Source organism: Vombatus ursinus, unplaced genomic scaffold, assembly GCF_900497805.2.
Source record: "Vombatus ursinus unplaced genomic scaffold, bare-nosed wombat genome assembly UNPS02014172.1, whole genome shotgun sequence".
Lineage (NCBI taxonomy): Eukaryota > Metazoa > Chordata > Mammalia > Diprotodontia > Vombatidae > Vombatus > Vombatus ursinus.
Genome location: NW_020953950.1, coordinates 837,394 through 851,635, shown reverse-complemented (window position 1 = coordinate 851,635; position 14,242 = coordinate 837,394). Strand labels below are relative to the sequence as shown.

The following is a 14,242-nucleotide window of genomic DNA, read 5'->3' as shown; positions in this document are numbered from 1 at the left end:
GCATCAGAGGGGTGAATTTCTCCTTCACACATGTGCTCAGGCCACAAAGAGTCCCCATTTGGATGCTTCTCCTCATATGCTCTCCAGGTGAGTTCACTTTTCCCATTGGGTGACACAAATATTTGTGGGCGAGTATGGAGAAAGTATTTGATGACTACTTTTCTTTTTATGCTGTTTAAATGCTTTTGCTTTGAAATATATATATAATATAATATATGTATGTGTATATATTAAATATAATATGTATTATATATAATATATTATATAATATGTTTATAGAATGTATTATATAATGTTTATAGAATGTATTATATAATATGTATTATATAATGTATTATATAATATGTATTATATAATATATTATATAATATGTATTATATAATACATTATATAATATGTGTTACATAATATATAATATGTATTGTATATAATATGTATTATATTATATATGTATTTATATATATACATATACATATATATATATGTAATATGACCTTAGAATTTCAGACTAGGAGGGAATTTAGAATAGAGGTTAGCTAAAGATTAGGTAAAGCATTTATTAAGAGCTTACTCTGTGCCAGGCATAGTGCTAAACCTTGGTAATACAAATACAAGCAAGAAAGTTCCTGCCCTCAAGGAACTTCTATTCTAATTGGGGAAAATAACACACAAAAGGGAGCTGAGAAAGGCTGGGTGGTAACCGCACAGAGGTGAGATGGAAGAGTTCAGGAAACCAGGAGCTGAACTGGATTAGCCCTGAGTATGGTTGTTATGGGCAGTTCCTCAAATAAAGGTTCCAAGTGTGATGGCAACAAGTGTAGAGGCAGCACTGGTATGAAAAGGTGGCTGGGCCTGAGATGGAAGCATCAGGAGAGCCGGAAGATGGGCCTGTAATAGCTGGTAGGGGCCTATAAGAGCTGGGAGGCCCTTAGAACCCAGAATGCCAGGTCTGGGAGGGCCCTTAGAACAGAATATCAGGGCTGGGAGGAAATAGAGAACAAAGAATGGGACAAGATCTTATAACATGGAATACTGGAACACAGAGCCCTAGAACTTGGAGAGTTCACTAGTTCTAACCACCTCATTGTACAGAAGAGGCAACTGATCCCCAGAAAGGGGAAATTATTTGCTCAAGCCAACCCAGAAAGCAAGGCGCAGCAGAGCTGGCACTAGAAGCCACTTACTCTGTTTGGGCTTTTCCCGTTTCCCCCACTCAGCCTCTTTGGCCTCCTTGGACTCCAGAACAGTGGTCTGGCCGTGTCAGAAGTAGCAGAAGGGAAGAGACAGAGCGTGGCAGAACCAAACAGTGCCTTTTGAAGCAGTGGTGTGTAGTGGTCTTTGCTAAAATATGGTTCCAAGGAACCCATAACCATAGCTTGCAGGACTTAAACATTAAAATGAAATTTCTGATGCCTTCCAGAGAACTGTTTAATGCTAGTTGTCTTGGTAGGAAAGTGTTTAATGCTGATAATTTGGTTTTGTGAGTTATTCCGCTGTGTTTGGAGGTTCACTGAAAGAGCCCTTATTACTGTTGTGTTTTACCTATGACGGAAGGTCAGAGGCTTAAGGGGAGGGTCTGGAGTGGGGACGCAGGAGAAAATAAGGGAAATAGGGAGAAGACACAATCAGAGCAATTGCCGATGTCTTGGTGCCAGGGCAGAAGGAAGAGGAGGGAGGTTGACGTTGATGCTCCAGATATGCCTAGCTGTAGCTTTCCTGTTACTCCTTATTGCCGTGGGCTTGGGAGGCAAGTTTGGGTCCCATCTCCTTTACTAGAGCAGCTTCTGATTGGCCCAGCTGGGGCAACCACCAGCCCCCAACCCTGGGCAGCCACCAATACTTCCAAGACTGGGCTAAGCAGAACTGGTGCTTCCTTTCCAAACTGGTGCTCACTGTGGGTCTTTGGCAATGAATGAGCAAATATGAAAGGTGAATAGAAACATATCCTAAGGAAATATTATTTCCAATTTTTAGATAAAATCTTAAAGAGGCAGAATCTTCCAGGCAACTCTTTAAAATTCTGACGAGATCAGATGAGACAACATGTGTAAATTATTTTGCAAAACCAAAAGTGCTCTGGAAATGCTAGATATGATGATGGTGGCAATTAATGGCAGAGGAGTTTTAGCCCTTTAGTGGAAGGAATTTTGGCACCAGGAGTTCCCTAGGATGTTGAAATCATGGTTCCCAACCCTCTACTCTGCCACACCTCCAAAAACAATCTTGAAAACCAAGAAGGGAGGCCTCAAAATTGGAGTTTCTAAATGTACATTTTTGCTCCAAAAAATGAGTGTTTCCCTCTAGCACAGGAGGTCTCAACCTTTTTTGTGTTGTGGACCCTTCTTTTGGCAGTGTCTGCTAGAGCCTATGGGCCCTTTCTCAGAGGAATGTTTTTAAAAGCATAAAATCAAATGTATAGGATTATAAAGGAAACCAATTATATTGAAATAAAGCTATCAAAATACTTTTTAAAAAATTCATGCACCCCCTGAAATCTACCTATTGACCCCATGGAGGGGGTCTATGGACCCCAGAACCCTTCACATAATGAGAATATGCAGGGAAGTCAAGATATATCCTTTCACTCATCCCAGGACAAAGGGACAGGAAACACTGAGCATCCATTCTCCCAAAGAAAGGAGGTGCCTCCTTTATTAGAGGGCATGTACATTAAGCATTCCCCTCCAAATGAAAATACTTCAAGTGCCAGGATGCAGGCATAGCCAGCTAGGGGTATTGGCTCCACATGGAAGTCGCCATAGTAGAAAGACTGATATTTAAGAGCAGATCACTCAGTGCACCCTCTCCAATGTTAGGTCATAGGGTCCAAGATCCAGGCCCAGAAGGGGCTTCAGAAGGCATCCAATCCAGGGCCCTAGTTTTATACAATGAGGAAGAGTAAGGGACCTCCCCAAGGTTCTCCCAGGTAGTAAGCATCCAGAGGTAAGATTTGAACCCATGTCCTTTGACACCGGAATTAGTTTCTTTCCCCAGTCCCGTTGTTGTGGGTCAGTCATTTTAATCATGTCTGACTCTTCAAGGCCCCGTTTGGGGTTTTCTTGGCAGAGATACTGAAGTGGTTTGCCATTTCCTTCTTCAATTCATTTTACAGATGAGGAAACTGAGGCAAACAGGGTGAAGTAACTTGCTCAGGTCACACAGCTAGGAAGTGTCTGAGGCCAGATTTGAACTCAGTTCCTCCAAGCCCAGTGCTCTATCCACTAGATGCCCTTCCTTCTCCCAGGCTGCCTCAAATTGAAGCTGACCTTCCCCTTTTTCTCATAAAGGGATTCCTGGTTTGCCAGCTAATAGTCTTGCTTTGTTCTCTTGTTCACTGGCGCCTGCTCAAAATGTTCATTTGGAATCAAAAAACATTAGATTTGTAGAGGCCCTTGGGGCATAGAATGTCAGAGCTGGAAGGGGAGCTTGGAATATGAAATGTCTGAGGGGGAAGGGACCTTGATGATCACAAGAACTGGCATTTTTATAGCCCTTGAAGCTTTGCAAAGTATATTGTACAGACATGATTTCATCTGAGCCCCAAGGCAGCCCCAGAAGATGGGTTCTATGGGCAGGAGGATTATCCCCATTTCAGAGATGAGGAAACCAAAGCTCTAAATCATTGAGACTTGCATAAATGTGGTCACAGAACTTAGAAATGTCTGCATCCAGGTGGGACCTGGAGTCTTCCTGACCTCCAGGGCAGTGTTCACTGTTCTGCAATGCTGCTTCTCATCAGAATGGAAAAGCACTTTAAAACACAGATGGAACCTAGAGCACAGAATGTCAGCAGAGGTGGAAAGGCCTCTAGAACCCAGAACATTCAGTAGAACTGGAGAGGACTCTATAACCCAGAACAGTCAGCAGAACTGGAGAGGTCCCTAGAGCATAAAATAGTCAGCAGAACTGGAGATGCCCCTAGAACACAGAACATCAGCAGAACCAGAACACAGAACATCAGTAGAACTGGAGAGGCCTCTAGACCCCAGAACAGTCAGCAGAACTGGAGAGGCTCCTCAAACACAGAATAGTCAACAGAACTAGAGAGGCACCTAGAACACTGAACAGTCAGCAGAACCAGAACACAGAGCATCAGCAGAACTGGAGATGCTCCTAGAACACAGAACAGTCAGCAGAAATGGAGATATCCCTAGAACACAGAACATCAGCAGAATCAGAACACAGAACATCAGTAGAACTGGAGATGCTCCTAGAACACAGAACAGTCAGCAGAAATGGAGATACCCCTAGAACACAGAATATCAGCAGAGCCCGAGAGGTCCCTAGTACACAGAACATTGAAGATGAAAGGGACTTTTGGGCAGAAAACATTAGACTTTGGAAAGGCCCTGGAGCCTGGAAGGATAGAAGGAAACCCTAGAGCACATAATTTACAACTGGGAAAGCATCTTAGAAATGATTTAACCCCACCCTGTCCTCTACCAGATGAGGAGAGAGGAAGTAAGTTGTCCAAACTCACCTAATAAGTCGGTCTCAGAGCAGGGACCAGAGCCCAGGTCTCCTGCCCCCTGCTCTCCTTTCTATTACAACACAGAGTATTTCTTATGATGATCTATTAACAAGCACTTATTAAACACCTGCTGTGTGCTTATGTATAGACGGTTGGAGACAGTGTGTTACATGGGAAAGTGTGCTATATATAACCTTGGTCCAGAGGACCAGGGCTCACTCCTGGCTCTGCCACAGTGACAGAGAGACTTTGGCCAAGTCACTCAGTCTCTGGGCCTCATTTTACTGAAGGATTAGATAGATGGTCCCTTCCAGCTCTAGTCTAAGATCGATGCCAGGTACTATTCAATATACCAATCAGCACTTATTAAACACCTGACATGTGCCTGAAACTCTGCCAGGTTGTTGTTGTTCAGTAGTGTCTGGCTCTTCATGACCACATTTGGAGTTTTCTTGGCAGAGATATGGTTTGCCATTTCCTTCTCCAGCTTATTTTATAGGTGAGGAAACTGAGGCAAATAAGGTTAAGTGACTTGCCCAGGGTCACACAGCTAGTAAGTGTCAAGTGTTTGGTCTGAGGCCGCATTTGAACTCAGGTCCTCCTGACTCCAGGGCCGGTGCTCTATCCACTGCGCCACCTAGCTGCCCCTTAGGAACTGACACTCTTTTGGAGAAAACAATATATATGTATGCTGGCAAGGATAGGAATCGGGACTGGACCTGTGATTTCATTAACATAGGGGACTCCTGGATGAGGAAACTCACTGTACTGAAACCAGTTCTTCAACCTAGAGTCTTCTTACTGAGAAGTTAAGTGACTTGCCCAGGCTCACTCAGCCAGTAAGGTCAGAGGAAGGACTTGAACCCAAGCCTTCTTAATTTGAAGGACAGGGCTCCATCTACACTACAGTCAGGCTACATTGCTATATAGGGTGTCCCAAAAGTGCGAGTGCTGCTTTAAGCTTCAATAGCTATTAAAGCTAAGACTTTGGGGATACCTTGTATATATAGGTATCAAGTACATATAAAGTGGGGCAGCTAGGTGGTGCCATAGTGCACAGAGTGCTAGGCCTGGAGTCAGGAAGACCTATGTTAAGGAAAGTGAGGCAGACAGATATTTAAGGGACTTGCTGGTTAAGTGTCTGAGGCTGGATTTGAACTCCACTGCGCCACCTAGTTGCCTCAGTTTATAATTTATTAATAATCCCAGACCACATTTACATATCACTTTAGGGTTTGTAATGCCCTTTGCATACAAGGATCCCATTGGTATCTCACAACCACTCTGTGAAGTCAATGCTAATAATATCCCCATTTCATAGATGGGGAACTGTAGTGCCATAGAAATAGAACATGGCCAGTTCTGGGCCAAATGCTTGTATGAGAAGGTCTTTTTCTGGTTCCCCAGTTTTTGTGCTTCCTATGTTAGCAGCCTGCCCCCCACCCACTGCACGTCCCCCAACATCACTGTTCTTTGACTTATTTACTTTCTGAACCCAGTCTTTGCCTTTCAGTACCCAGATATCGACAACCACCATGCCCTCATTGAGTTCAATGAAGAGGAAGGCAGCTTAATCCTTCAGGATTTCAACTCGCTCAGTGGGACCTTCGTCAACAACTGCCACATTCAGAACGTAGCGGTGAAACTAAAACCAGGGGATGTCCTGCGGTTTGGATCCAGGGGGCTCACCTATGAGCTGGTGGTGGAATTCCTAACCTCAGTAAGCCTTGCCTCAGCCCCTCCTCCCCTTGCACTGGATGGATGGATGAATGAATGAATGAAAAAATGTATTCATCCCTTACTATGTGCCAAGCACTTTACTAAGCATGAGAGAATACAAACACAAAAATAAATACTGGTTCTGCTCTCAGTGAGCTTACATTCTTATAATAGGGAGAAAGGGACACAGCACATACAGGGGAGTGATGGCCAGGGAGGTTAATTTTGGTTGGGAAAGTTACAGGGATGATGAGTAGAGCCATAGAGGGGTAGATTATACATCCTTCCAGGAGTAATGATAGAGTAATTTGATTATGGTTCTAAAATTGGAAAGGGGATGGAGTAGGGCAGAGGGAAATTCAGGGTTGAGTTTGGACATAAAAGAGTTAAGTCCTCCAAGGTTTGGTTTCTAGACCTGGTGGCATTTCAGCTGGTGAGAAGTCCAAGGAGTGAAATGAAGCTTAGCAGGAGCTGGGACCTCCATGTAGTGGCTTAACTGAGCCATTTCAGTCTTGTCTGACTCTTCATGATCATATTTAGATACTGGATGGAATGGTTTACCACTTCCTTCTCCAGCTCGTTTTACAGATGAGAAAACCAATGCAAACAGGGTTAAGTGACTTGTTTAACACACAGCTGGTAGGTGTCTGAGGCCAGATTTGAACTCAGGAAGATGAGTCTTCCCGACTCCAGGCCAGGCGCTCTATCCACTATGGCGCCACCTAGCTGCCAATCAAAATGGAGGCCACACTTGTGGGAGAAGTGTCAAAGGAAGAGAGTGTATGAGGAGTCAAGAAGTCAGGGGATGATGAGTTGATCTATAGGATAGTCACCAGACACACCCTTTCTAGGAACAATAAAAGTTTGGTAATATGGGTTTGATTATTAAGCCCAGAGAAAGAAGTAGAAAGGGTATATTGGGGTGGGGAGAAGGGAAGAAGGGTGGTGGGTATGCCCAGCAGCAGAGTAGATAGCATTGTTGGCTGGATGGATTGGATGTTAGGTGGTCAGGGGCTTGCTGACTGGTCCCATTTTCTCACTGATCCAGACAGTGTGGCCCCAAAGCTTTGTATTTCCTTCTATTAATATCCAAAACCTGATAAGGTTTTCTTTAGTAGCATTGGTTCTCAAGACTGTGACAGTCAAACATCCCAGCTCCTGAACTGGAAAGAACCTTCGAGGACTTCTAGTCTAACCCCACCATTTTACAGATACAGCAATCAACCAATCAAGGAAAGAGAAGACAGACCTACAGTTAGAAATAGGTAATTATCCAACAAAGGAACAATCAGACAGATAAAAGGAGAACCAAAATAGAACAGTGACAAAACCTAGAGAGGAGACAGAGGTCAGTGATGTCAATGACTTGGAGAGATCAAGAAAGAGGAGGACTGAGGACAGGCCATCAGGGTTGGCAATTAAGGGATCACAGCTGGCTTTGGAGAGAGCAGTTTTAGTTGAGTCATGAGGTTGGAAGGCAGATTACAGAGAGCTGAGGAGTGAATCAGGGAAGATGGAGAAGACGCAGCTACTGTAGACAGCTTTTTCAGGGAATTTGACTGAGATAAGGGAAAGATTCTTTTAATTCTAACTTGAGAGGGATAGTAGGAAGTACAGGGAATATTTTAAGGATGGAGGAGACTTGGATATGGTTATAGAAAGCAAGGAAAGGAACAGTAGGGAGAGATTGAAAATAAGAAATCAAATGGAGATAAGATGGGACAAATTTGCTGGAAGAGATAGGAGGGCAAGTAATCAAGGGTGTTTGTAAATACGATGTTGGGCTAGGAGAAGGGCTACTTCATCATCAGAGACTGGAAGAAAAGAGGAGAAAATGAGAGATGATGTCAAGGGGTTGTGAGATGTAGAAAAGGAGACCAGAGGGAACTCGTGAAGCAAATGGCCTTTGTTTTTTCAGTAAAGTAAAAGATGAGGATCTTAGCTATAAAGATTGGCAGAGGTAGCACTGGGAGACTTCAGGATAGAAGAGGGGAGCAGGACATAAAATTAATTGTTGTTGAGTTGTTTCAGTTGCATCTGACTTCATGACCCTATTTGGGGTTTTTTTGGCAGAGATACTAGGATGGCTTGCCATTTCCTTCTCCAGCTCATTTTACAGATGAGGAAACTGAGGCAAATAGGGTGAAGTGACTCTCCTAGGGTCACCCAGCTTGGAAGTGTCTGAGGCCAGATTTGAACTCATGAGGATGTCTTCCTGATTCTAAGCCCAGTGCTCTGTGCACTATGGCATCACCTAGCTGCCCCATAGAATCAAAAAGAATGTCCTGTTGCAGTGAGAGTCCTGTTAAGATTAGACAACATACTTTGTTGTGGACTCAGTTAACATCACCAGATCTAATGGACTTTTCTCAGTCCTCATTTTTCTTGACCTCTCTGTAGACAGGCATCATCAATCACCGGCTCCTTGACACTTTCCTCTCATCTTTTGTGACATTGCTCTCCTGTTGACCTGTTCCTTCTAAGTTTCCTGAGCAGGACCTTCATCCAGATCATCCCTGTTAATTGAGTGTATCCTCCAAAGCTCTGTGATGGGACTGTCTCTCTTCTTCCTCTACTATTTCACTCGATGATCTCATCAGTTCCCATGGTTTTAGCTCTCATCTCTATGTGGAAGGGGAAGGTAGGTGGTGCAGGGGATAGAGTGCTGGGCTGGGAGTCAGGAAGACCTGAGTTCAAATCCAGCCTCAGACACTAACTGTGTAACCCTGAGCAAGTCACTTAGCTCTGTTTGCCTCAGTTTTCTCATCTGTAAAACTGCAGAAGAAAAATGGCAAACCATTCTAGTACCTTTGTCAAGAAAACCTCGAATGAGGTCACAATAAGTGGGACATGGCTGAACAACTACGCGGATGATTCCTGGATTTATTTGTCCAGCCCTGACCTCTCTCTCAAGAGGTCAGCCTCCTGTCTCTCCTCTCCAACTGCCTACTGAACATTTTAGATTGGATGTTTCATAGGCATCTTAAACTCAACCTATCCAAAACTGAACTTGTTATCTTCACCACCAACCCTCCCTCCCCCCAGCAAACCCTCCTTTCCTCCTAACTTCCTTATTACTGGCAAAGGTACCATCATCCTCCCATTCAGGCTCACAACCTAGGTGTCACCTAACTCTCTCTCACCATGTACAGTTGGTTGCCAAGTCCTCTTACCCCAAAGCCAGTTCTTTCCTCTCTTCTTTTACGCTGCATTAAAAAAAAATCAATTGTATTTGATGGCCATTTCAATGGTCAGTTGACTCAGATTGGTTTGCTATATAAACTTGGCTTGTTTCTTCTCAAGTCCAGCCACAAATCAGTACCTCTGCATGCCACCCAAAGAGCCGAAGGCATCAGAATCAGAATGCTTTAGCTCCCTCTTCTGGCCATTTTCTAGTGTTTCACTCAATTAACAAAATTCCTTTGTAGTTTAGGGGTGTCATTTCCTAGAACACATACTCTCATCATAGTATTCCAGGGCTGGAAAGGACTTAGAGATCACTCAGTCTGAGAAGGAAACTGAGGACCAGAGAGGGGGAGGGCCATGTCCAAAGTCACAGGTAGCTGCACAGGGACCAAAATCCAGGTTATTTGCCACTTTATAGAATCATAGCTCTAGAGCTGAAAAGGAGGCCATCTCACCCCATGATTGGCTGTTGTGCAGAATAATTGGACATGATCAGGTAGATGTTTAACAATTGGCTCCACCCCTCACCCCCGCAATGTATATATAACACACCTTTAAATTTAATCTGCAATATTAACATTTCTCCACTAATTTCTTAACCAATCAATAAACATTCATTAAGCACCTACTATGTGTTAGATACTGAGCTAAGCCTCATGGATACAAAAAGAGGCAAAAAGTCATAAATCTAGACAAATAGCAAAGCAATAAACCAAGCCCTCATTTGTGCATTTGCCTGTTTTAGAGGTGTAAATGTTCACACTGAAAGTTTAATAAGCCCTGAGTTGGGTAGGAGTTAGTTCCGGCACATTCCTGGATATCTTCTCATCCTTCATTTGGTTGTTCATACATCCCTTGGGTTCATGCCTTAGCCATCACTTTGGAAACTACTGGAGTTTTCCATAGAGAGGATTCTTGTTCAAATATGGGTTGGACTAGCTGTCCTTTGAGATGCCTTCCCACTCTGAGAATGCAATAGAATGTAAGCTCCTTGAGGGCAGGCACTTTTTATTGCTAGCCAGTGGCTAGCTGAACAAACTGATGAATGAATAGTCAAAGGAATGGGATTCTGGGATTCTCTCCATCACTTAGCCCAGATGGCACTACTGGTTCTGGAGTTACTATCTCAGTAAGGTCACCAATTTAAATGGACCTTGAGCATCAACATAAAATTCTGCAGAGTAAATAATTGGATTACAGACTCAAGAAAAGAAGAAGACTTCAGCCCACTCAACACATGCCAAGAGAACACCCACAGGAAAATCTTAGCACATTCAACAGTTTTTCAGATTCTAGCTCTCGTTTCCACACAAATGGACAGAGCCCTGCTGTTCGTTATCCAAACATAGATGACTCAATGGAAAGAGTACTGGATTCAAAGCCTGAGGACCTGGGTTCAAATCCCACCTATACCATTTTTGACTTGAATGACCTTGGGGAAGTCAATATAGCCCCTCTGGGCCTCGGTGTTCTATGTATAAAACGAGCAGGTTGAAGTAGATAGCCTTTGGGCTTCCTTCAAGCTCTATATCTATGACCCCATGATCATTTGTTTGACTTTGAAATGTATAATAACTTTCTTGGTTTATTTCATAGCTTTGTTACATTTCTAATTATTATTAGGCTAGTGGAGTTATAGAATATAGCTTCAGAGAACCAAAGACAGAGCAGAACCTGCTGTGTGGGTAACTGGGGCTGGGCCCCTAGCTCCCATGGGTGGCGGGGAGGGAGGAGGGAAAGGAACAATTCCTCTCTCCGCCTCTCAAGAGTCAGCCTCTACTCGACCTGTACTCTCTCCCAGTTCTGGGCTGTTGCCCCTCCAGAATCCTGTAGCTGCCCCTCCCCAGGGCTCCCTTAGTTGGGGCTGGGGTGAGATGGGCTAAGTAGGCTCACTGCCTGCTCAGAATGTGCTGTCTTGCCTGGGGTCCTCTGCCAACTGGGACCCCTGGGTCAGCTGGGGAGGCCACTGTCTGCATGACCCCCGCTGCTAGTATCCCCAGGTCCCATAGTTAACTCCCCACCTCATTGCCCTGTCCTTCCTCCTGTTCTACTGTCCCCTTTGAAAACCTTTCTCTGTTGTGGAGCTTTGGGGATGGAAAAAAACCAATTGCTCAGACCAGCAACTTTGACTTCTGTCTACACTTTGCCTCAACCATGCATAGGAGCAAGTATATCCTATGCAACCTTCCCCCAAAACCAGCTTAACCCCAAAGGCCAGAGGTCTTAAATGTGACTCTGACCATGGATATAGGACTTCAGAACAACTAATACAAGAACTGGAAAAGTGAGCTTAAGACATAACACATCAGAGCTAGGAAAGACTTTAGAACACAGAATATTAGAGAGGGGAGAGAACTTGTAACATAAAATGTCAGAGCTGGGAGGCCCTTAGAACATAGAATGTCAGAGCTGGGAGGGGCCTTAGAACACAGGATGTCAGAGCTGGCAGGGCCCTTAGAACACAGGATGTCAGAGCTGGAAGGGCCCTTAAAACACAGAATGTCAGAGCTGGAAGGGCCCTTAGAACACAGGATGTCAGAGCTGGGAGGGGCCTTAGAACACAGAATGTCAGAGCTGAGAGGGCCTTCAGGACACAGGATGTCAAAGCTGGAAGCGAAGGACCTTAGAACACAGTCAGAAATGGGAGGGACTTTAGAATACAGGATGTCACATCTAGGAGGGAACTTAGAGGTCATCTAATTTCTACCCTCTCATTGTACAGATGTGATCTCTGAGGCCCAGACAAGAAGTCTGACTTGCCCAGAGCTACATACTTTAAAATTAGTAACTAATTTGCACATGTAGATAACTGAAAATGGACCTGGATTGAGGGTGTTTTGTACTATTTTAGGAATTTTAAAGAGTCCAAGAAATAAGCACCACAACCAAAAAATCTAAAATGCCAAAGATCCCTTAGACACAGGCCCTGGATTTTTAGATGCCCCGACTGGAGCTGGGAAAAAAGGCTTTGTAGGAAAGAGAGGGAGAGAAAGACTTCACAAGTGCAGTTTCGGCCTGAATTTTAACAAAGAACCCAGGCTTGGAGTGAAACCTCTGCAGGTCCAGGCTGTCTCCCTTGCATGGATTTTTCTCCTTCTCTTGGGCACCTTTTCCTGTCCCTCCCTCCAGAGCTCAGCTCAGGGGCTCCCTTTCCAGATTTGCCCAGTTGTTAGCACTTCACTCCCTTTCCCAATATTGTTGTTTAGTCATTTTTCAGTTGTGTCCAACTCTTCATGACCCCATTTGGGGTTCTCTTGGCAGAGATACTGGAGTGGTTTGCCATGTCTCCTCCAGCTCATTTTACAGATAAGGAAACTGACACAAACAAAGTGAAATGAGTTGGCCGGGGTCACCTAGCTAGTAAGTGTGTGAGGCCAGAATTGAGCTCAGAAAGAGTCTCCTTGACTTCAGGCCCAGCACTCTATCCACTATGGCCCCACCTAGCTGCCCCAGGACCTCTTTACACTCTTAAAAATTATTGAGAACCCTCTAAAGAGTTTTTGTTTATGTGGATTATATCCATTAATATTTACCATATTAGAAATTAAAACTGATGCATTTTAAAGTATTTATTAATTCATTCTAAATAACAATAACAATCCCATTCAATGTTAATACAAATAACAAATTTTAATGAAAAATAACTATTTTCTAAACAAAAAAAATTAGTGAGAAGAGTGGCATTGTTTTACATATTTTTACAAGTCTCCTTAATGTCTGGCATAAGAGAAGGCAGCAGCTGTATTCTTATAACTGCTTCTGCATTCAATCTGTTGCAATATATTGTTTTAGTTGAACTATATGAAGAAATCAGGCCTCACACAGGTAGTTGGGGAAAGGAGTGTTTTAATAGATAAATAATATCTTAGTATTTTTATGAAAATAGTTTTGACCTCACGGACCTCTTGAAAGGGTCTAGGGGAACTCCGAAGCATTTTCCTCACCACATTTTGAGAATCACTGCTCTAGCCCATTGCCCCTTCTCCATTTTTGTTTTGTTTTTGTTTTACAGATGTGGAAACTGAGGATCATAGAGAGTTAAGTGGCTTACCCAAAGGTGGTAAACATCAGAGCTAGGATCTTTGGGCAAATGTGCAAAATGATCCCTTAGATGGGATCCAGTACATTTCTCCCCTCTCACTCATCCCTTCTGCCATTTTGCCATTGAGCACTATGCCCTTCTGTTGGCCCATTCTACACAATCCACCCATTTTTAAAATATCCTCCAAGAACTAGAAAAATCTAAATGTTAACTATATGGTTCTTTCCACAAGGTGTCCCAGAGAGGAGCCAATCTCTTCCAAAATATTCTTCTTTGAGTTTTGGGTAGTTTTTTTTTTTTAAATACTCACTTTCTTCTCATATCTGGGCAGATCAGTGTCCATGATCTAGGGCCAAGACCTCTAGGATCAACTGCCTGCTTCCTTTAAGTTCCCATCATTTATCTAATCTGAATGAATACTATCTACATCTTGTTCCCCTCCAGTTGGAGCTGTCAATCATATTTTTCCATTTACTGAACAAACGGCAGGAAGCCTCCAAGCTATGACTTTGGGAGGAAGCAGCCCTAAAGGTCAACTTTGGGTTTGGGATCCCTGAGCTAGGGTTTCCTTATGAGTTCATGAATATCCTTGAACTATCCAGCTTCCATTGACCGGCTGACTTGGGCTTGAGTCAGTACTCTGAGGCCTCCTTTAAGGTTTAATCCTTCTCTGGGCCTCAATTTCCTCCTTTGTAAAATGAGTAGGTTGGAATAGGTTGAGGTTCTTCACCTGGAGTCTGTGAACTTTAAAAAATTCATATACTGTAATTTTAAATATATATGTGTGTGTGTGTGTGTGTGTGTGTGTGTGTGTGTGTGTGTGT

The 14,242-nt window shown here is 43.5% G+C and overlaps 1 protein-coding gene across 1 annotated transcript in view; it reads left to right on the top strand.

Moving 5' to 3' along the window:
* The window catches only part of FHAD1 (forkhead associated phosphopeptide binding domain 1), a 174,400-nt gene that overhangs the window by 17,133 nt on the left and 143,025 nt on the right, over positions 1 to 14,242 (top strand). The window contains exon 3 of the mRNA XM_027859802.1: positions 5,985 to 6,191. Coding sequence (XP_027715603.1) covers positions 5,985 to 6,191 — 207 coding nt within the window. The remainder of the gene's footprint in view (positions 1 to 5,984; positions 6,192 to 14,242) is intronic.